General features: G+C 45.3%; 1 protein-coding gene across 1 annotated transcript in view; it reads left to right on the plus strand.

Moving 5' to 3' along the window:
- Positions 1–22,099, plus strand: part of IGFBP5 (insulin like growth factor binding protein 5) — a 36,492-nt gene extending 14,393 nt beyond the window's left edge. Inside the window, exons 2-4 of the mRNA XM_086954488.1 lie at positions 7,226–7,443; positions 8,868–8,987; positions 15,036–22,099. Of these exons, the coding sequence (XP_086810614.1) occupies positions 7,226–7,443; positions 8,868–8,987; positions 15,036–15,167 (470 nt within the window). The 3' untranslated portion in view covers positions 15,168–22,099. The remainder of the gene's footprint in view (positions 1–7,225; positions 7,444–8,867; positions 8,988–15,035) is intronic.
- Positions 22,100–22,574: the final 475 nt, after the last annotated feature.

A 22,574-nucleotide genomic window follows, 5' to 3' on the forward strand; every position in this document is an offset into this window, starting at 1 on the left:
AGACAGGGACATCCAAGTTTTAACCAAATAGTGAGAGGCAGACGGAGAAGCCTTTTCCCCCCATAAATGTATTTACCACAGTTGGATTGGCCTTCCATGTCTCCGTCCGCTTGCTGCCTCGTTTAACCCCAACCTTTCCCTCAGTGACTTCATTTCACCCTCTTCTGGAATGCCTTTGCACTTTCATTTACTCATCTGCTGCTCTGTCCTCCAGATCTCGTTTTGTTTTGACACCTGCCCCTTAAACACAGCCCTCCGACACTTTGCACCTTTTATCTTGTTAATCAGAAATAATATACTTTTCATTTAGAGTCGGGCTACTAACACTTATTGCTTCCTCTCATCATAGTGGTAGAAAAACAAGAAGGGATTATGGTATAAGAGCTCAGCTTTTGACAGTGAAGGGAACCAAATCTCTCATTCTAGTTTCCCAACAAGATTATATTTCTGATCACCTGAGTTCATCCCTCTGTGGCGCTGTTCTGTGATTTGCCAAAATTAGGAGCACTCAAAAATAAGCTAATGCCTCATATTAATTACTGTACATTAAGAGGACAAACATATTCTATTTCTTTTCATAAAAAATAATACCAGACTATATTTCGCATCTACCTTCGCCCAGGTAGGAAGATTTGGAGGATAGATGCAAATTTTTGATAGAAAAAGAACTACCCAGACTGCAACAAATGCAGAATCAGGCGACCAGAAGGTGCTTGCAGTTACGAAAACATGACCGTATTAAGCCAGCCCTGTAAGCTTATGTTTGGCTTTAAGACACAATTAAGGCTACAACCCAGAACACTATGCATTATGCACAAAGTGTCATGGACCAAACGACCTGGCTACCTGAAGAAACTATGTATATACAACTGTTGTATATACTATCTTAGAACCCAGGTTCTGAGGGTCACAGGGCCACCCCATTATAACTAATATACCTTCAGAAACTGGCATTGCACTATGCTCCAGCCTGGACTCTGCATTTCTGCTCCACTAATTTGACCCAAGAACGTCCTTTCAAGAGAACAAAGTTTGGGCAAAGGTCCCCGCGGATCCATGGACTGAGACTGTGGAACAGCCTTAACTGTTGACTCAGGAAACTCCTGAAAAACATTTTATATTGGCATTTGACTAATTCTCATTGCTGTATGGGAGCAACTGAATCATGTCAGACCTGTCTGGACTCTAACCACCTGCACTCATAACTGCTCAATGTTCAGTCCCATGTCTGCATTCTCTAGCGCTGTGCAGTCACATTGAAGACATACAGCACTATATGAAACTTTAAGTAAATATTTTGTTCTTCCATCTTACTTCCAGGATTCCAGAATGCTCTTGTCACAACAGACTCCATGATGGTGGCTGGCTGATGGGGCGTGCACTTGCTCGGACTGAAATAGCCCCTTGGTGATATCGGATTAAACGGCTGCGCAACCTGCAACCAGCCAGCCTGTGTGTCTATTGGCAGGGAGTGAGTCCCAGCTGGTTTCCAGGTTTAAATCGATGAAGGGAGGGTTCATCTCATCGAACTCTGAAATAAGCACAGGGCATGGCAGGATAACGCAGCATGGGGTGTATCGGCGACGGTCAAGGCCAAGGGGACGCGCGGCACCGGATACCGCCCCGCCTGGAGGGCATTCTGACCAGCAGATATTAAATCTCTCGTTGGAACAGACCTTGGGGATTTGCTTGGCTCCAAGTGTACTGAGCTCCAGTCTCTGCTCTGATGCAGAAACCAGAGGGGTGGCATGTGTCCAGAACCTGTGGATGTACCGTAGGGGCGCCATTTACTTATTTAGTTAAGAGTTTTATAAGTGATGCATGCGAGTTAGGCAACTTCTGAACCCTTACCAAAGAAAGAAATGGAAAACATGTAAACAAATGTCAGCAAAAGTTGTGAAAACGCGAGCGTTAGAGAACACAGCTGCATGTGTGGGGTGAACCTAGATCTGACTTGTGTTCACTCCCACAGATGTGGCACTCTACTTGAAAAGTTCAGTTTTCAGCAGGTTCCTGTACTGAATTTAATGTCATTCCGGTAGGAGGTGGCAGCAAGGCAGTTCCCCTGCCTGCTAGGACTGGGCATAAGCAGCCAGTCGGGTAGCTCAGTGGTTTGAGTGGTAGTGGTAGAGATAGATGTGTACCGTGAAGGTCTAAAAATTAACTCTTGGTGTGGCCGGCTTGTTCCCACCAAGCAGCTATCCCTTAATACCGCCGAGTTTGACTCCAGTGATGTCCTTTTTGTGAAGCACCTACATTCCACTCGACTTGTTTTAGAACGCACTTCCTTTATAAGTCATAGCAGCAGGGACAGGGCGTTACACCGAGATCCAAATCTTCTCCACTGGCGCTCCCTCGTGGCAGAAACCGTGTACTACAGCCTTTAAACGTTTGTCCTCTGTCTTGATTATTCTGAAAATCCGCCGAATGCGTAAAACTGTGTGGTAAGGTTCTACCAAAACTGTTTGGATATATCACAATATTTCATACTCGGGGCTCGGTCGGCTGTGGAGTAGTTGCAGTATTGAAATCCGTTTGTGGCATGCATTTCGACTTCTCCCATTCCACATTCCATGCATGGATGGGTTCACCCGCTCTTGATGTTATTTCGTTGTTAAAGATGCATGTTTAATATGTTTACTCACTTACACAGGCTTTCAGCCATTCCTATTCATCTATTGGTCTGTTATTGTATTGTTCACATATTTCACTGCAGCGTGGGGCAATGGTTCAGCCCAGCTATTGACTAGCTTCACTGCGGGTGGCTCCATTCTGTCCTTAGGCAAGGAGCCCAGTCACAAAGTAGTTTCGTGTCAAAGGTTACTTTGGCACTATGTGCTTATTGAAATAAAAATGTTACTTTTAGGCAGTTTTTCTTTCTTCAGATAGGTAAAGGCCTATGACAAAACAATGCCAGACCTGTTGGCTTTGCCAATGCTTCTTTGCTTTGTATTCTATTACTTTTAATTTATTTTCTTAGTCCTACAATGAATAATAGGTTAGCTCAGTGAGCTGATGTTTCTATTTTATAAATCTTTGTCTAACATTATTGGGCTCAAGTTCCATCACCACCTCAAACTTTGCACCTTTCTGAGGTTGATAAAATAAGCTAGATAATAAAACCTATTATTTAATTGCAGTGACAATTTAGTTTATCGTGTGGGCAGTGCAAACATCAAGAAGTGTTTATATATCACTCCGATGTAGACGTCTAGCTCTAACTACAGTGAGCATGTTTATAAAGTCTCCAAAAGAGAATCTATTGACTTTCTTGATCTTTCAGCCAACTGAAATGGTGGCAAGGCCTACAAAGTATTTCATCCTTCCAAGGTCGACAAACTATTATCTGTTATTTACATTACTTAAAACTTCTGAATTGAGTGCAGTATAAAACATATGACTGGTATTATGAAGGGTAAAGATGACTGTGGGCCTCAACAAACCCTCAATATAGCACCAACCCAGTGTTAGGGCTGTTTCTTTCTGCCAGGAAAGGCAGTGATACACCAAATGATTGTGTGCTTCACTGTCCGATATTATTATCCAAACTCGGTTGTACTTTCTTATCGCACAAAGACAGTCTTGATCGGAGACTGTGGTTGACAACACAGCCTAGCTCGTGTGATGCGAGTGGGAGAAGAAACATTTTCCATTTTCTGTGCAGTGCACATAAAACCAACACATTGGTGCTGAAGCTGGCATTCCCTCTGCAGACATGATTCCAGTCATGTGCTTTTAATATACGTACATTCTCAACCTTGGCTGCAATCCTCTATTTTTCTAGGCATTGAAAGACCAGGCTAGGTCCTTCTGTGTCTGGCCTGCTAAATGGTGCGGAAAGTTAGTGAGGCAGAGGGGATTGCAGACCCTTTTCACCAGCAAGTGTGTTTGCGTGCCAGAATTCCTGCAACCCTCACAGACATTGGCTGTACGATCTCATTTGCTTGGAGAGTATTGGGGTGCTGGCGCGGTATGCAGTGGTAGCGGGAGGGGTCAGTAGTGGAAGTGGTCGACTTCAGCAGCAGCTGCGTAAAAAAGAATTTGTGCCCTGCACATATATTTTATAGCCCGCTGCCGAGGGCTATACCAGTTGTTAAAGGCCCTGAACCAGAGTTATAGCCCAAAGCCACCGGCGAGGGCCTATACCAAGATAGAAGGTCTTTAACAACGGGTATAGCCTGAGGCAGAAGGGCTCTAAGGTTATTAGAACTTTCCACCTTCTTAGGGTAAAATGTTCTAAATTAAAAAGAGGTTGGCAAAAAGACCAACATTTGAATTTTGGAGCGGAATGCTTATACCAGCCTTTATTAGCCCTGAGCTCTCAATATTCCAATGTTCTAATATAAATTAAGCATTGCCCCCTTGCCCGCATTCACACCCATGCACACACAGGTGCTGAATCTTACAGGCTAGCTGAGTTGGGTTTGGTCGTGAAGACATTAATTGCACAGTCTGCATTCTCGAATGGATGCATGGTGCTCCTGGTCTTCGATATGACGTGAATTGATAGTTACCTAGCGCACTAAACACCAGGACTTCTCTAGGCGCTGGACAGTCCTCGTCAATATGCAGACAATGCAAAATTATTTAGCCAAACCGCCTGTCACGCTAGATTGTACTGACTGTCCATGCAATTATAATCCTTTAGTACCACCTACTGGTTACCTGTGATCATTACACCCTCTTAGGCCGGTCTTATTATGTTTTGACCTACGATTAGTGATGAGGCCAGCTTTAAGAATGTGTCTGCTTAATAGAAAGGCCCAACATGATTGGAAGCCGCTGCTGTTCCATTCAGCCAATGAAGGTGTGAAATACAAGAGGACCTCTCTGTTCACACCATGTGTCTTGAGTGCTAGAGCGCAAAGGGAGCAGCGACCAGCAGAGGGCGCCAGAAACGACAGTCCGTGTCACCTGAAGCAGGGTCCTGAGCAGCTCTAATAACAAAGCGGGGATAAAGCTCAAGGCTCGTGGCTACAAGGCCAGAAGTATTCAGATATATTGCCGCCATTTATCCAGCGGCCTGTAAGGCAGAAGTGTCTAATTGTGCTAGTTATAGTCATCCTGATGGTATTTACTTTATTGTCGACCTCAAAAGGATGAAAGTTGAGTGCTATACAAGAATTCGACCAATGACTTGTAGTTTACCCATACACAAACTGCAGCAAGCGCTTAACACACCATGCTATCCTTTCAATGTGATAGTTAACAGCTTTCACACAACCAGTACAGCTGAAAGGTCTTGGTAATAGGAAACTGAAAACTTCCCTATCTCATTTTCTACGGGATATAGCCGAGTGGAGAAGCTTCTTGTTTCTCGGAGCCGACACATCTTCGAACCAATCACCCAGTGTGTAGCTGATCGTGATGTCACTTCCTGCTGTGAAAACGAGGTCTCTGCTGTCTCCGCATTTTCCTGTATTTTTCCCCACGTTACACGGAGTACTAGGAAGCAGTGCTTCACCAAACCACGAGCACTTGTGAAAGTGCTCCATACTCTTGGAAGCGTCTTGGCCATTACCCCCACAACAGGGTTCTTTGGTGTTTTCCCCACCCAAGGCCCCTCCATTACACAAGAGAAATACCCTTAGTCACCGCGGGCTGCCACGCGGCCAGGGCTTTCCCCAGGGATTTGAAGTGCTTTGAGACCAGACGGGAAGAAGTGGAAATAAAATAGTTCACACCCCTCGCTGCAGGAAAGGTCACCGGGCAGCTAAGTTTAGGCTGTCAACAGCGCATGCCTATATATATAACTGCAGACGCGCGCCATCTGCTAAGCACATACTGCTCCAAATCACAGTCGTGCTATGCCTGCTATGCTCATTCTCACCATTTCAGATATTTTTTGCGGAAGGATGAGTGGTTATGTGCTGAACTTCAGAACTGAGGATTGGCTGCTGGCGTGGGCTCCGGAGGCTGGTTGGTTAATAGATTTTGGTTAAAGCACCATATGATCCTCTCCAGTCGTGCATTGGTTATCTGCTGAACTTCAGAACTGAGGATTGGCTGCTGGCGTGGGCTCCGGAGGCTGGTTGGTTAATAGATTTTGGTTAAAGTACCATATGATCCTCTCCAGTCGTGCATTGGTTATCTGCTGAACTTCAGAACGGAGGATTGGTTGTTGGCGTGGGCTCCGGAGGCTGGTTGGTTAATAGATTTTGGTTAAAGCACCATATGATCCTCTCCAGTCGTGCATTGGTTATCTGCTGAACTTCAGAACTGAGGATTGGCTGCTGGCGTGGTCTCCAGGTGCTGATTGGTTGATAGATTTTGGTTAAAGCCCCATATTGTCCTCCAGCCGTGCAATGGTTATCAGAGGGAGGCCATTATCCCCGCATCCTTTTACCTCCTCACAGGGTTGCACTTCAGAGTATCGATAACAAAAATGTCGTTTTGACCTAAATATGGTTGACAAAAATCTTGCTCCATTAAGAGTAGATTTTCTAGGATCACCTCCAATAGAGACACATTTTTGTTAAAGATATTTCGGACACTAGATTTTTGTCAGACAATATTTGTACACTGTGCTACTGGAACCAAGCTATACAAGACTGATGAGTCCTGATTAGAGCGAAACCAGTCCTAAGTGGCTTGTGTTTCCTGAAACCAGTCCTACGTGGCTTGTGTTTCCTGAAACCAGTCCTACGTGGCTTGTGTCTCCGTTCAAGGTGGACTTGGCCTGACAGATCAGGCTGGACTGTTTCCATTGGAGCAGGGTGAAGACCGGTTTGCATTTGGCTAGGTCGGAACTGAGGGGGCACAGACCGCATAATAACCATGCAATGGATGCAGCCCAAGTAATTGGATTCAAGCATTCCATCCGTCACTTTTTTTGTATGTAGCCAGTATTGATGGCACAATAGTCTGGTAAGAGTACCTCGTCACAGACCTCCCAGAATGCAGATCTCCTTTCTAACACTCGGTGTACCTGTGTTGCCTTGTAACAACTGGGATCTTTACCCCGTCACAGTTTTTGTGTTTGCACCTAGGTGTACCATCAAAGTATTCTTAGAGTCCTGTATGTCTGTTGATGTTGGTACAGGCTCAGTTTTGAGTCGGCTGGGAGACCAGCATAATGCATGATGCAACTAGCGTGTCAGAGTTTTGCCAGATGTAGGGCGCGCGCGGCTGCTTTCTGTATGAACGCTGGGGTCTCTTTTGGTGACGGCTACAAGGGCGCTTCAGACTGACCATAACTGACTCTCGCTCTCCATCCTCTTTTTAGAGCGTGAATCCAAGGAGCTCGAAGACCCAACCACTTCTGAGATGGTGGATGAGGCCTACGCCCCCAAGTACCGGCCAGTGTTTCCGCGCATTCCTGACCACAAGGCGGAGGCTCTGAAGAAGGAACGTCGAAAGAAGGAATCCAAATCCAAGGTCTTCCCCGTGGAAAACACAGCACACCCCCGGATGCCACCAGACCACAGACATGAGTCGGAGCTGGTGAGTAGACCCTCTGTGTATGCGCCTCTTTCACCGTCACTCTGTCCCGCGTCAGCACAGTCCCTCGCCCACTTCTGCAGACACTGCTTGTGACTCGAATCTTCAGTTTATCTTCATTCTAGAGAACAGGGGTACACATTCTTTTAATAGTCACAGCAGGCGCCCCACAGCCTTACGCTGAAGACCAGAACTCTTAACTTTCACACCTTGCATCTGAAGCCGCACCCTCTGAATTGGTACCTGTTCCTTTTAAGGTTTGGTTACAGGTGAATGAAGATGCTCCCACTGTCTCTGGCCACAGAGGCTATTTCAGTTTCCACTACTGGATTCCAGAATTCAAGTGAATGCTTGTGCTGGACATGGAAGGTTACACACCTGTAACAACAGCACACCATGTCTCCATGAGGTTTAAAGTCAACCTTCAGTCATCCCCTTTTCGAGAACGATTGCGATTTGAAGTTTTACATGCAAACTACAAGTACTTGAGGGGGCAAAATACCATGGGAGCTTCTCCTCTTCATCTTCGCAAAGGCGTATTAAGGGAATAAATAATGAGGTTGATTGGCTACAAAATAAAGTGTTATGCGCACATACATTTAAAGAAGCTTTTATTATTATGATAGTACCTCTTAGTTTTAAGATGACATACATGTGGTTTAATTTTCTCTTCATGGTATATGACACCATCAATCCTGAATAGAGACATTTTTACCTTCAGCTCTCTCCCTGTGTGCAGCTCTCTCTGGATTGAGAAATCATATCATTCGCTGTTCTGTTTACACTTTAGCACAGTTGCTAAACAGGATACAGGGGAAAAGAACAATGCTATCTTTTTCTTTTGAAGCCGGGCCACAAAAAGCAATAGAGGTCTTCTGACTTGCCACAAATCACTCTGTTGATTAGACCTGGGGGATAGTTACTGTCCTGTGAGCCTTCTCCTCCCTGCTTTGCCAAATACAACGCACCAGGGAAGGCTGTATGAACACGAGGGCCTTACTCAAAGTTCAGTAGATCAGAATTGTGATATCTAAAGGGCAACGATTCAATTGTTTTGGATACTACATTATGGCTCCCGCTTCATGATGGATTGAAAAGGAAGAAACTATTTGTTTGTTCAACAAGGATAAACATCTGAATCAGTAAACCCCTTGATGAACATGAGATCTGTTGAACTTCCAGTAGACTCCTCATGTTTGTACTGCATTCCCTGTTGTGTGTTGTGTTCCAGTTTGGTAATTCCAGAGTCATAAAGAGGTTGGGTGCAAGTTTTCAGTGTGGCCACCCATGGCTGCTCTCTTCCCTTTTGAATGTCCCTGCCTTGCCAGTTAGAAGGTTGCAGGGGAGGAACTGGTCGCTTCTGGCTTTTTCTTCCTTCTCGCCTCCTCCTTTTTTCAGCTCTTGACTGTCCCTCCTCTTCTTCACAGGGACCCTGCCGCATACAGATGGAGACCCAGCTGCAGGAGATTAAAGCCACACACCGTATCATCACCCGCAAGATCTATCTGCCCAACTGCGACCGGAAGGGGTTCTACAAGCGGAAGCAGGTGAGAGGAGTGAACAAGGCAGACAGCAGGTCCTGCAAGGCAGGCCAAGGCCCCTGTGGGTTGGACGATATAGGGCCTTGGGCTCCAGACAGTCATAATAATACAGTCCCCATATGCATTTCATAATTTGTTGCCCTGTGCTTAAATTACAGTATTTGTTCCCTAGCTCAAAAGTACTCCAGGGTCAATATTGAAAGGATGAAATGCTGAGCCAGCACGACCAGGATTCAGAACTGCAATTTAGGTTTCATCAACCAAACTCTGGAGCAGGCGCTCAACTCTGAGCTTTCTGAACCAGTTTCAGTCAGTTGCCATTATTTAAAAGGGTGAGCACCTCCCTCTACAGGGCTCGAAAATTCCACTCGACCGCTCGCGTAGTCAGTCGAGCTAAATTCAACTAGGTCGAACTGTCTCTAGGTCTTACTGGCCTTTTCTGGCGAGTAGGAAAGCAAACCAACTTTTGTCCCCTGTCTGTGAAAACATAGCAAATGTGACAAGATAACAAGATTTAAAGGCCTTTTTATTGCTCACAAAGTAAATGAGCAATAAAGATGCCTTCAAATCTTGTTATCTTGTCACATTTGCTCCGATTTCAGAGACGGAGGTCTCTGAAAGTTAGGTCGAGGACATTTTTTAAGGTATTAGTCCTGCAGGACAAGTACCATTTTTTTGGATTTTTCGAGCCCTGCTCTAAGTAATTTGGGCCACTGTTTCCAGCCGTTTCTGCGATATCCTAATGCATTCTGGGCATTGTAGTCTTTTTTTTCTTTCCTTGAATTAATTAGACTTTTACACCAGAAATGATTAACTTCTAAGTGAAAAGTTGAGGTCTTGATGCAGTGTCCAAAACGAGCTGGAGTGAGGGGCTCACCCTAATTAAAAACAAATTTCTGAGTGGAGTGCCGAACTGAGATTGAGTTGCCTTAAACCTAGATAAAGAAGAGGAGGCGGCATGTTAAATAAGTGGTGGTTTTTCAGTGCAGTTGTGAAGACCAGTTTGTAAACTTTGATGTGCATTCTGAGGGTGAATTCATTGCGTCAGTTTTTTTTTTAAATGGTTATTTAGATGTTTTGTAGCAAACACTATTAAAAGTCATGTGTGCCTTTGCACAGATCTGATCATGATGCTTATGTACACAAGCGTCATTATGCATGCGTGCAAACAAGTCATTGCACTATCTTCTTTCATTTTATTTTGACGATACACGCAGCATAGGCATTAAGCATTTATTTTTTCTGATATTGAACAGCATCGGCAAAAACTTTATTAAAACTATTATGTGGGTGAGTTGAGGCATATTGGCTTTGCCAATGCTTTTTAAAGTGTATGTTACTGGTGGTGTTTAGTTATGTGTGGTTGCTCCAGTGTTTGTTCACTGGTTAGGTTATGGTGAACGTAAAATGAGTTGGTTCTAGGAAATGTTGGTGTCTCATGTTTATACATTGTTACCACTGTTTTCAAGGCTGTAATAGAAGGTCTTTAATCAGACATTTAGAGGAGGTGGTGGGGCAACTCAAAATAGCGACAAAATGTAGGTATGAAAGATGTCACCACAAACCGTGCAGGAGGAGGAAGGCAAGGGAAAGGCAAACACTAAAAAAAAACTGAATTTAATACCTCTCCTGAACCTGATCAAGCTTTTCTCTACCCTAGTGGCGGCTGCTGCAATCAGGGAAAAGGGCTGGGCAACATGGGGGGGCAATAAGAAAAAAAATAAAAGAAAACTAGCCTGCTACCCGCCGCCTGTGTGCTCTTCTGCTCCTGGTGCACAGGCTCCCAGATTCTCCTGCGCCAATCCAGACGCTGCTCTCATGTTGGTAATACTGCTACCCAGCATGAAAAAAGCGCCGGGATTGGTCTGAGCATGTGGATTTTGTTGTTCCCACACGGAATTAGAGCCTTGGCCTGCTGTTCTCCACCCGGCTGTGCACCACAACTCGGGTTGGAGTCTGGAGTAAACTAAGTGCGCATGTCGGTATGGCCATCCTAATACAACCGGCCAAACCGTCATGCGCACTTGCAGTGCCCAGTGCTCCTCCTTCATACTTGCTGCTGTCCTCGGCGTCGCTCCTCTGCGCTTACAGAGTGCCTGCAGCTGCTCTGCCCGGAAAGAAAAGGGGAAACAGTGCCAACCTTCAGCGGCAACCAAAATGGCCCTGTCCCCATAGGCCAGAGCTTTCCAAACTGTGTGTCCCAACACAGTACTGTGTCACCTGCAAATGGTGGGTGTCTCGCGGCCACTTAGCACATAACTGTTGCTAATTACGAGTCATTCCTAGACACTCTCGTCTATGGGGTCCGGAAGATTCACAACAAAGCCTCAGTAATGAGTAAATGGTCTTTTAAAGACCTGTGAAGTTCTCGGGTGTGGCTGTGTGTGTGCCCGGGAAGCTGAGGTTAGGTGACAGAGGGAGGGAGACAGAGGGAGGGAGACAGAGAGAGAGGCAGAGGGCGACAGCCAGAGGGAGGAGGGTGACAAAGGGAGGGCGACAGAGGGAAGAGGGTGATAGAGGGAGGGAGACAGACAGAGTGAGGGAGACAGACAGAGGGAGGGAGAGAGACAGAGGGAGGGAGACAGAGGGAGGGAGACAGGGAGGGAGGCAGAGGGCGATCGAGGGAGGGAGACAGAGAGTGGGAGAGGGCCACAGCCAGAGGGAGGAGGGCAACAAAGGGAGGGAGACAGACAGAGGGAGGAGGGTGACAGAGGGAGGGAGACAGACAGAGTGAGGGAGACAGACAGAGGGAGGGAGAGAGACAGAGGAATACAGAGAGAGGGAGACAGAGAGAAGGAAACCGTGGGAGGGAGGGAGACAGAAAGAGAGGGAGACAGACAGAGGCAGGGAGACAGAGGCAGGGAGACAGAGGCAGGGAGAAAGAGGGAGGGAGACAGAGGGAAGGAAACAGAAGGACGGAGACAGAGAGAGGGAACCAGAGGGCGACAGACAGAGGGAGGAAGACCGACCGAGGGAGACAGACAGAGGGAGGAAGACCGACAGAGGGAGACAGAGGGAGGAGAGCGACAGAGGGATGGAGACAGAGGGAGGGAGACAGATGGAGGGAGACATAGGGAAACAGACAAGAGGGAGACAGACGGAGACAGAACGAGGGAGGGAAAGAGAGAGAGGGAGACAGAGTGAGTGAGACAGAGGGAGACAGAGTGAGTGAGACAGAGGGAGACAGAGAGAGGGAGGGAGACACAGAGAGAGGGAGGGAGACAGAGAGAGAGATACAGAGAGAGGGAGGGAGACAGACAGCCCGAGATAGAGACAGGGACAGAGACAGATAGAGGCAGAGACAGAGGGAGAGGGACAAACGGACAGACCGATAGAGGCAGAGACTGAGGCAGAGAGGGAGAGGGAGGGAGAGAGAGGGAGACAGGATGGACAGAGGGAGGGAGAAGGAGTGAGAGAGGGACAGAGGGAGGGAGGCAGATGGAGACTGAGGGAGGGAGTTAGGGAGAGACAGCAGGAAGGAGAGGGAGACAGACAGAGGGAGAGAGACAGAGGGAGGGAGACAGGTAGAGGGAAATAGAGACAAACAGAGGAAGACGGGGGAGGGAGACAGTGGGAGAGAGTGGGGGAGACAGAGGGACAGAGACAGAGAGGGAGGCAAAGGGCAACAGACAGAGGCAGGAGGGTGACAGAGGAAGGGAGAGAGACAGAGGAAGCCAGAGAAAGAGGGAGACAGAGAGAGGGAAACCGTGGGAGACAGACAGAGGGAGACAGCGAGCGAGAGAGACAGAGAGGGAGGGAGACACAGAGAGAGGGAGACCGAGAGAGAGGCAGAGAGATGGAGACAAAGAGCGACAGACAGAGGGAGGGAGACAGGGAGGGAGAGGGAAAAAAGGGGGAGGGAGAGCGAGTGAGGGAGACAGTGAGAGAGCGCGAGGGAGACAGACAGAGTGAGTGAGACAGAGGGAGACAGAGACAGAGAGAGGGAGAGAGAGAGGGAGGGAGACCGAGAGAGAGAGAAAGATGTGTGTATGCCGGGTCTGGTGGCTCAGTGGATGATGGCATCAGCTTCAGGGGCCTGTGTTCAACCTCATGGTCACAGTTTTTTTGCGCTAGCTCCGCCCCCTCCCCACTGACCCCACCCCTACCAGTGCGGCCCTCGGCCACAAACCACACTGCAAATTTGGCCCGAGAAGTTTGTGAGTACCCATGCTATAACGCAACACAGTGCGTAGCTGTTGTGACGGTGTGTCCCGGCCACGATCAGGCAGCGCTCTGTGATAACGCGTCGCCTCGCAGTTGGTTGCTGTAAATAATTTAATGAAAGCCTTAGTCGCAGGGGAATTAGAATGTCATTCTCAGAGTCATCAGGGATAAGCCCCTCATTTAATCTCGCAAAGAAAGGAGAACATAAAAATATGTCCCAACCACCCAGATCAAAACTCCTTGGCTTCCAATTTTCAAACAGAACAACCTGATTAGTGATCATTAAAAGTAGCAGGGGTTAAATATTAGAGGTAATATGGGACTCAACATCCAGGTCTCAATTTTGTTTGCTGCAACTGTCAAGTACTTGTAAATGTACATATTCTAACAGAGTATACAACTTGTGAGTTGCTGGAATTTAATCTCTTGTAGTATGATTCTTACTACCTGTTTGTATGTGCTTGGCACATAGCCATTGAGGTTGCACAACTTCAAAAGACCAAGCACCAGGAAGAAGTCCCCAGCAATAGTCCATTTTGTTTTATTAATGGTGGTTCACTAAATCCTTGGGGCACTTGTCCAGGTGTGCATGATTATATTCTTGCTTCAGGCACAAACCTAACCTTACACCTAGTTTTGCCAGTCACTGTCTTTGTTAGAACAGGTTCACAATTGCTTTATTACCCTTGCTGCGTTCTCAAATTTGCTTGAAAATGCACCATTTGTCCACTTTTTTTCCAAATTTTTCTCCGGGAGGAGATCACCCCCGAACCCCTCTTGGGTGGTTTGGGCTCGCTCGCCAGCAGGTGGACTTTGTGCATGGTTAAAAGGGTTGGCAGTGCGTGAACCAGCCTTCTTTGTGCCCTAAATCCCTGGGGCATGTGTCAAGGTGTGCATGATTATATTCTTGTTTCAGGCACAAACCTAACCTTACACCTAGTTTTGCCAGTCACTGTCTTTGTTAAAACAGATTCACAATTGCTTTAGTAACTAACCATCCTGCTTTCTCAAATTTGCATGAAAATGCACCATTTGCCCACTTTGTGTCAAATTTTCTTCCGGGGGGGGAGAACCCCCCGAAGCCCCCTTAGATGGTTTGGGCCCGCTCGCTACGCTGTCTTACTGTGTCCCAAATTATGCATCTCCAAAAAGTGTGTCACCAACATGAAACGTTTGGAAAGCTGTGCCATAGGCCTATACACTCTGAAATGTTAAGCAGACCGTAACACCCTCCGTATGTATGTATGTATGTATAGGCATTTATATAGCGCACTACTTACCCGTAGGGTCCCAAGGCGCTTCGACCGCTGCGAAACCCTTCCTGGCTTTCCTGAGAGATGGTCCCTTAATGGGTATCTCCAGGGTGAGACCAGGCATCCCCGGCGGTCTGGTGGGGCCGTTAGTGAAGATGAGGCAAGCTAATGCCCAGAGTTGCCGAGTGTGATCGCTGATCAGAGTGGGCACCGAGGCGAGAGAATTATCGAGTCCGCTGACCCTGGTCCAGAAACCTGCCACGCCGGGAATCGAACCCTGGTCCCGGGCCGTCCTCTGCTCTCGGGTCTGCCGCCTCTAACCAGTGAGCCACACTACTTCACCTCCCACTTAAATGTGCCTGTCAAAAATACTAGGAAGTGGGGTGATATGGGTGCTGGTCTTTTCCTGAAAGCCGACCCTGTAGAGACATGTGCACAACCTTTATGTATTGGGCTTGCTCCAGTATGACTGACTCAACCTATCATCCTTCTAAAGTGTATAAAGTTAATATGGCAGAGTTTATAAATATCTTTAGTTCTGTTAGTGCTAGTACTTGTAATTGTGCTGTTTCTGTAATCTTCTGCTTTTCCTGAGCTGTGACCAAAACTGATTTTGCTTCTCCCCCCTTCCCTCTAGTGCAAACCCTCCCGCGGCCGGAAGCGAGGCATCTGCTGGTGCGTGGATCGCTATGGAACCAGGCTTCCAGGGTCAGAGTTTGTATCCGGTGACGTACAGTGTCACAACTTCGACAGCGGTAATGCCGAATGAGGAGCGAATCGTCGCCCTGAACAGCGGACGGAGAAGGTTGATGCGTGTGGGAAGGATTTTTTTTCTTTTCTTTCATCTCATAAAAAACCAACTGAGAGGACCTTGAAATTTTAAGCGAGTTCTCAACTTTCCGAGAAAAAAGAAATTTAAACTAAAGGAAATGGACAAGGAAAGAGGAGTAAAAAAAACTGACAAATGCAAAAAACAAACACAAAATGAGGACTGAGCATAGCCACATCGCAAGTGCACAGAGGAACTGTGAAACTTTACTTTGACTTTTAACGATGGCAGGATGTGAATTCATTGCAGGCACTTGGTTTTCGCAAAACGGAACCAATCTCCTCCCCACTTACTAAACCTCCCTGATAATTACAGATGTTAATGTGATTGCTGAAGCTTATTCCTCAGTTAATTTTTCCCTTTTTTTTTGCATGGCCGTCTTTGTAAGATGTCCACTGAACATGCGTGTTCCTTTTTTTTATACAGTGCTGCAAGCAAGCATAGATAGTGTTTTGTATATAAATATATTTTTTTTAATGGTGTGCATTAACTTTGGAATTTTTGCGTCCTTTAAACAAGCAGGAATCGGCATTGGCCTGGAATGCCAATACCTTGTCTTCTTTCAAACACACAAAAACGCTGTAGACAAAAAATGCCGGTCACATATCTTTTATTTTTCCAGAGCAAAAAAAAACCTTCAAATCCGGTTGGGCCTGCCCAAACAGTAAGTCTGGAGTATTATTTGCTAAAAAGCTGTGATTTCAAAACATTCGATCTTCTTTTATTTTTATTTTTGTGGTAGTCGAGAAGGGGTAGTGACACACGGTGACCCTATCTATCACCCATTAGCGGTATCCTTCCGTTCTCCAACAGTCTAATATAAAAAAAAGTCCACCCGTGTAAACTGGTTTTTACTGTGGCTTGTAAAAGTCGTCTGAATACCTGTGTTTAATCTTTGGTGGTTGTACTGAGGGAAACGAATACGCACAGAAAGCCACGCCCTTTCCACTCCAGTCACTATCTCTATCCGGTCTGCAAAAAACTACAATGTAAATAGAAAATAAACTAGGATTTTTCGTCCATTGTATTCTGGGTGTGCACAAACTCAGACCACTTGCCAGGAAGTAGCAGTCACATTTTGGAAGGTTTTATGTGACCATTTTTGTCATGCCGACGGCTGACTGTAAGATATTTGTTTTGTGTTAATATGATTATTGCTCGACTTTGTCAAAGACAATGATTTTTTGCATTTAGTTAATGCAATTTTTGCAATACCCGTCCTACAATTTCAGTCTCCCCCACCCATCAGGTTTCATGTTAAAACAAATGAATGCAAACCTTCACCATTTTTTCTTTTTTACAAATCTTTGAAAGAAAAACATGCTATGTAGATAGAAATGCTGAAACAGAAATACCTAAATATATTACCTTATCCGCAACTGCAGAACATTTTTAAAAAGGCATTTAGAAACCACTAGGGTGGAAAGGGGTGTGAAATGTTCAACATTTTCATCATTGTTTGCAACACTCTTTTTCTTGCCCCCTCCCCCTTCCGTGACCTCTGAAACAATGGTGGCTTGTAACCTCTGCTCTTTGGGATCAATCAGGGACTCCCATTGTGACCTCCCATCACCTTGTTTTTTCAGCCCAGTTATTGACAATTCTCTGGCAGCTTGGCCAGCGCTATAGAAAAGATAATAAATATTTGTTTCCTTTTCATATTTGTTGAAATGTTTTTTCAAAATTAATTTGTGAACTCCTGTCCCTAGATAGAGGGTGAGGGGTTCCCTTATAGCTGTGTAAAAGTTTAAAAAAAACGTACCAGTTACTTAAGCAGTTGACCTTTTTCTCAAAATGCATTGATCTCATTCGAGCCCTCGTCCTACCTTTCTCCCTCTTTGCAGTTTTGTATTTTTATTTGTTCTGGACAAAGGTCTTTGTAGTTCGCGTCAGCTTGGTTCAGGCTGAGCCTGACAAAGGAACGTGCGTTCAATCCCTGCTTTGGAAAGAGTTTAGAAACTTGTACGTATTTTTGTTATTTTATAAAAAAAAGAAGTTGCTGTATATATGAAGGTGGGGCTTGACCATTCCTTCCTGGAAAGAAAAGGCCAAAGGGCTTTGACCGTGGAGTAACCTTCTAAGGTCATTCCTGGAACAGTACCTGTAGCTCATTGCCACTAGCAAAGAAGAAGGTGGGAAATGATATGCCTTGACGGAAACCCATGCCTGCTCCCTGTACCTGGTCAAAATTGTAAAGACCGGATCTGCCCACTACCACACAAGTCATCTGGTATTACCACATGGTTGCCCCAAATATCTGCCTTATATTCAGATTTCCTCTACTAACTAAGACAGGTCTAGGACACTTCAGGTCTGCTTGGTAATATCAACTGTACTAATGCCTTACTGCCTCTCCTCTTGATCGTATTGGTTTCATTCTTGCTCTGTAAGTTCTAGCCATTGTTGCTCCTGCTTGTGTTGTTTTGAGGTCACGCTTTCCTTTGCCTGCTCTCTGTTTTGATGATTAATTTCAGTGTTTGTCGCACACTCTCTGCTGTTGTAAGGCGCAAGTTACCCCTCTCGTGAGTACGATCACCCCTGCAAAGGTATGCAGCAGCAGCTCTGACCAGGATCTAATGATGATGCTGATTGCTCTTGTGTCAGGGTTACAGTGATTGTTTTCCTGACACTGCCATATCTGCCACTTGTTGAGGGTGTACTAGCCTGCAAATCGTCCTGTAAATGAGCCTTAATCTCTTCTTCTTAATCTTACTCTTTTTTTAGTCCTCCCAAAAATGTTAAAAGTTGCTTTGCATTCGTGAGGGAGCTTCCCCTTCCAAGTGACTATTCTATGCCAATGAAAGCCCTTTGATTGACAGGCCCTGTTGACTCTCTGATGGTCCCAGCACATGATGAGAAGCAAATCACCCAATGCAATGACCCACTTCTGGGTTTCTTCAGATACAGCTTCCTTTAGTTTAATCCTGGGAAGTGTTAGCGCGCATGTCTGCAAAATGGACTTGTGTCAAATGCTTGGATTGGTTTCGGCTCTCTTTATGGAGAGGCGGGAGGTAACTTTTGAAGATCGATGCAGGCACATCTGGAAGCAAGACCATCTTCTTCAACAATGGTTGTGCGACCACATCTTACTGACTCCGTAAACGCGTCAGAATGAGTGGTGTCAGCCAGTGTTGAAGGTTGGAAGCCTACAAAGTCGCAGCCGAGGACTTGCTGAATGGGTTAGAGAAAGTAGTGTCTGTTATAAGGATGTGTCATGGAGGAAAAATGTCTTGCCTCAGGTCACGTGAGGAGCAGGCTGAGTGTACTATTCCTAATACCTGCTGTTCCCCCTAGATGAAATATTGCAAGTTATCTCTTGAAAAGGGGCGCTAGTCAGTTGAGCGCTGTAATGGGAGGTGGCCTCGGAAAATGTTCAGGAAGTTTGAAAAGTAATCCGACTCGCACTCAAACCATATAATGGTATTGGCTCAGTCGAGACAGTGTGCGTTGTCTGCCCCTGACAAAAGTTTGCAGATTCATTTCAGCGATCACCCGAGTAAAACGCACAAGTGCAAGTTTATTTGTAGTCTCGACAGATGGTTAGAAGCCCATGTGCAACGGCTTGTACTGGTCTGAGATGCATTTCAGGAGAAGTTGGGCTAACAACCATGAACATGCCTTCATAATCAATTGCAAATGATGCTTGCTCGCGCAGCAAGTCTTTCTAACGCAAAAGAATGTATCCATTTGGTTATCTGCATACCATGTGTACTATCCCTGACTTGTATTCTCAAAGAACTTCTGAAGAACCTCCCATAAAAAGCACATAGCAAAGTTTGACAGTTTCAGGCTGAGAGCTGAATTTCTGCATTGTGTACTCACCCCCCTAAGCTTGTGAGGAGTTTGTTACTTTGCTCCGGCTGCTAAGCATGTTTAGATAGTGGTAGTGGACGTTGTAAAGTCATAACAGAGACAAGATGCACAAGGAGCAGACTTTGAGACATGGATACCATGATATGGGTCATTGGAGTAGAATTGTTGGCGAGCCTGTTGGGAGTCCCTTGCTCGCTTCGACCTGCTCGTGTGGCCTTGTGCTGATAGAGCTCAGGGTGATCTGAAGGAAACTGTAGAGCTGCTTCAGTTTGCACCAACCAGCAAAGCTCAGGTGACTGTTTGGAACAAGTGTGGAAATGGAGAAGAATCCGGGGTAAGCACCAGTCGGGGCATATATACCCTACATAATAAGGAATATGAATTGTCCCACATAAAAGACTACGTAGTCAAGCTCTTGCTTAACAATCAAGCACTTTAAGCCCAAGCCATGCCTTAATTCCAATCCTACTCCAAGGTCACAGGCTTTGTCTACAACGCGCAACTCTCCAGCACTAATGTCTTGTCATCTTGCTGTTCTGCAGTTACATGCATGTCTCTCTCTTTTGTTCGCCTATACTGATATTGCACCCTGCTTAAAGAGTCACCATCCCCATTTGTAAACTACTCAATATATTGAGAGAGCAAAATGTCTGCTCTACGACTTGTCTGTACTCAGCCATGTCCCATTGACCACTGGAGGACAACAATGAACATATCTTTGACATATCTGCGGCAAAAGATTCTGCCTAGTGGGTTGGAACGAAGCAATGATCTTGTTCAATAAAAATTAGATCAGTAGGCAATTGAAGATATCTTTGGAGTTGTTATTGGGCCGGGGGAGCGTTGTTGCCTTTATCCACCCAGAACAAAATGATGGATCCTTCTTTTTCTGACCTTTCTAATTCTTTGGGGGGGAAAGATAAGCAGGGATTTGATAGCTGGAATCCTGGAACCCAACTGCTTCACTTCAACTTTTTAATAAAAGGTTTACAGCAGTGAGGAGGCAGTGTGGCTACCTACCATCAACAAATCCTCTTCAGCCCAAGCGGAAGTCCTGCATCCATCAATCTTAGCGCCAGCAGTAAAAGGCTTCTGTTTGCATATACTTCCAGTTTAAACCCCATCACCCTCACCACATCAGGACCAGTGAAGTCCAAATCATGTTGTGTTATCAAATGATCTGTCTATATGAACAAAGCAGCGACACAAGTCACACATTTGCAGTCTACAAAGTGCCTGCACTTACCAAATGCCAAGTCGTGCTCTTGATCAAAAAGGTACATTTTAGAAAAGAAGTGCCACGTGAATGCTACATGCTGCTTCCAGGCACAGCCTATCTTCAGTCCTAGATTTTGGCTTTGCTGAATGTGTACGTTTGTGAACATTCACTGCATGCATCAACTGCACATGTTGATGTGTGTGTAGGTTTAAAGAGATGGCTCAGTGGAACACTGGTATTGCTCGTTGGCGGTGTTTTACTCGTTGACTCTCAGCCCATCCACTCTGTAAAGTCTATAACATTTGTTTATTTCCTGCTCAGTTTCACTAGAAGGACCTCTGTTTAGAGTGTGGGGGTCAATGCTTGGTTCCAAAGGGTTTGGTCTGGTTGCCATTGGCTGGGGCTAACTTCATGTTCTCAATAAACTTCCTCCAGCAAACCTTCTAGTCATGGTCTGTACTACTTGAATATCTGGCAAGGTTAGGCATGTTGTCCTTGGACCTGTTTAAAGGAGAGTTTAATTTAGTGAGCTTAAATTTCTGGGAGCTCTTAGATGACATACCTTAAAAAATCTTGCTGGTTTTGACACTGGATGGACCCAATTCCAGTTCTACAATGTTGTTTCACTGTGAGGCATCTTAATGACCTAGGAAGGTACCCTGCATTTCTGACGGATAACACTTTGATAGGAGAATTAATTTACGACTCCTGTTGGACGCCTTGTTACCAGTTAAAATCATCCAGGATAAGGTGGTTGGTCCAAGTGCATCATTCAAACCCAACCAGGAGCTATCATTGTCTTGCGAAGAATAATTCTTTTGGAAAATTCCTTTTTAACCCATCTTTCCTTTCCACCGATGTATGGCTAGAATTTGTGGATTCCAAAATGGTGTTTCCTCCCTCCATATTATCGTGGTAAACCACACTTTAAATATGTTGGCACACTTCTCTTTCAGAACTCCTTTTTACATTGTGAATAGCAGCTGCAGCAGGCAACCACTAAAGGGCATATTTGGCTGTAAAGAGTTCTCCGTCCACGATTGATAAAAAGCCTGACTCTGTGCCAAGGCCTACCAGAGAGTAGAAACATGTCGGCACATAATATGGCCCCTGGTGGGAAGGGGGCGGCCATTTGCATCTTAAAACTGTAACATAACCTCAGAAGAGGGGACAAGGGGGTTCTAGCTAGGTTTAACGACTCCCTGTGTCGCACATCATGCTTTGAAACCACTACTACAGGAGCAATTTGCACTATTTCCTCCACTTTTGTTTTGAATTTTTGCTTCCATAAGTAAACTCTACATTGCAGCACTTCGCAGCTCAAGTTGGTGTCCGTACCAGGGAACCAAGCTTACCCTCCAGCCGGGATGCGCACCACGCCGTCCACCCAGACACACCATATCCGTTCACTATGTACACACCGTCTGCATTACAATCAGTCACCACTCTAGAGCAGTTGACATCGTATTCAATTCATTATTTCCTGCCTGATATTTTTTGTTTTGTTCTAATAATCACTACACATTTGTACAGTAGATCATGATCGCTTTTCACGCATAGTCCTGGTATTTTTTTATTTTAATTTTATTTTTTATTTTTCTGGGCAAGACAACTATTCATATCTTACTGGTAAAAACAAAAGCAGTTTGTGTAAATCAGCACAGAAGAGTGTAGCGCTCTGTTTAGCATTTTGTACTATGAAAGTAAGTCTCACATTTTATTAAAACAGTGAGAATTGTTGTAAACTATTTATTCAACTTATAATTTATGTTACTCTCTGATCTTTGACTTTTTTGTCATGACGAAGCATTTATTTAATAAAGTTTATGTATTCAAGTTATTCTTGGGGTGAAGTTTTGTTTTGTCTATACAGATTCTGCCTTTAGAACCCTATTGCCATTATGAGTTGATTTAGAATTGCAACTCGTGACTGGAATAAGTCCATCTCATGAGGGGAATGATGACTGGACATCTGTAAAGGGAAACCACCTGCAGAAAGAGGATGTGTTGCTGCCCTAAAGGAAGTTGTCGAGATTTAAAATAGATTATTATTTTTAAGTTTAAAATAAGCTTTCAAAGCCAGTAGGCTTGGCTTGCATTTTAACTCCTCGATAAAATGTGTTCTTTTAAAAAGTCAGCTGCAGTGAAGGAAACGATTCCTTTCTGGATGCAATGTATCTACGGGGTAATGCATTTAATGTGGCATGATTCTGTATATTTTTGAGATATAAAATAGTCCCTCATGGACAGGGCACAAGTCGTAAAAAAAGTAGTGGGGGGACGCTGTCACCGGGAGTGACGTCACGACAGGAAGT

This window comes from Lissotriton vulgaris, chromosome 2_1 (assembly GCF_964263255.1).
Source record: "Lissotriton vulgaris chromosome 2_1, aLisVul1.2, whole genome shotgun sequence".
Lineage (NCBI taxonomy): Eukaryota > Metazoa > Chordata > Amphibia > Caudata > Salamandridae > Lissotriton > Lissotriton vulgaris.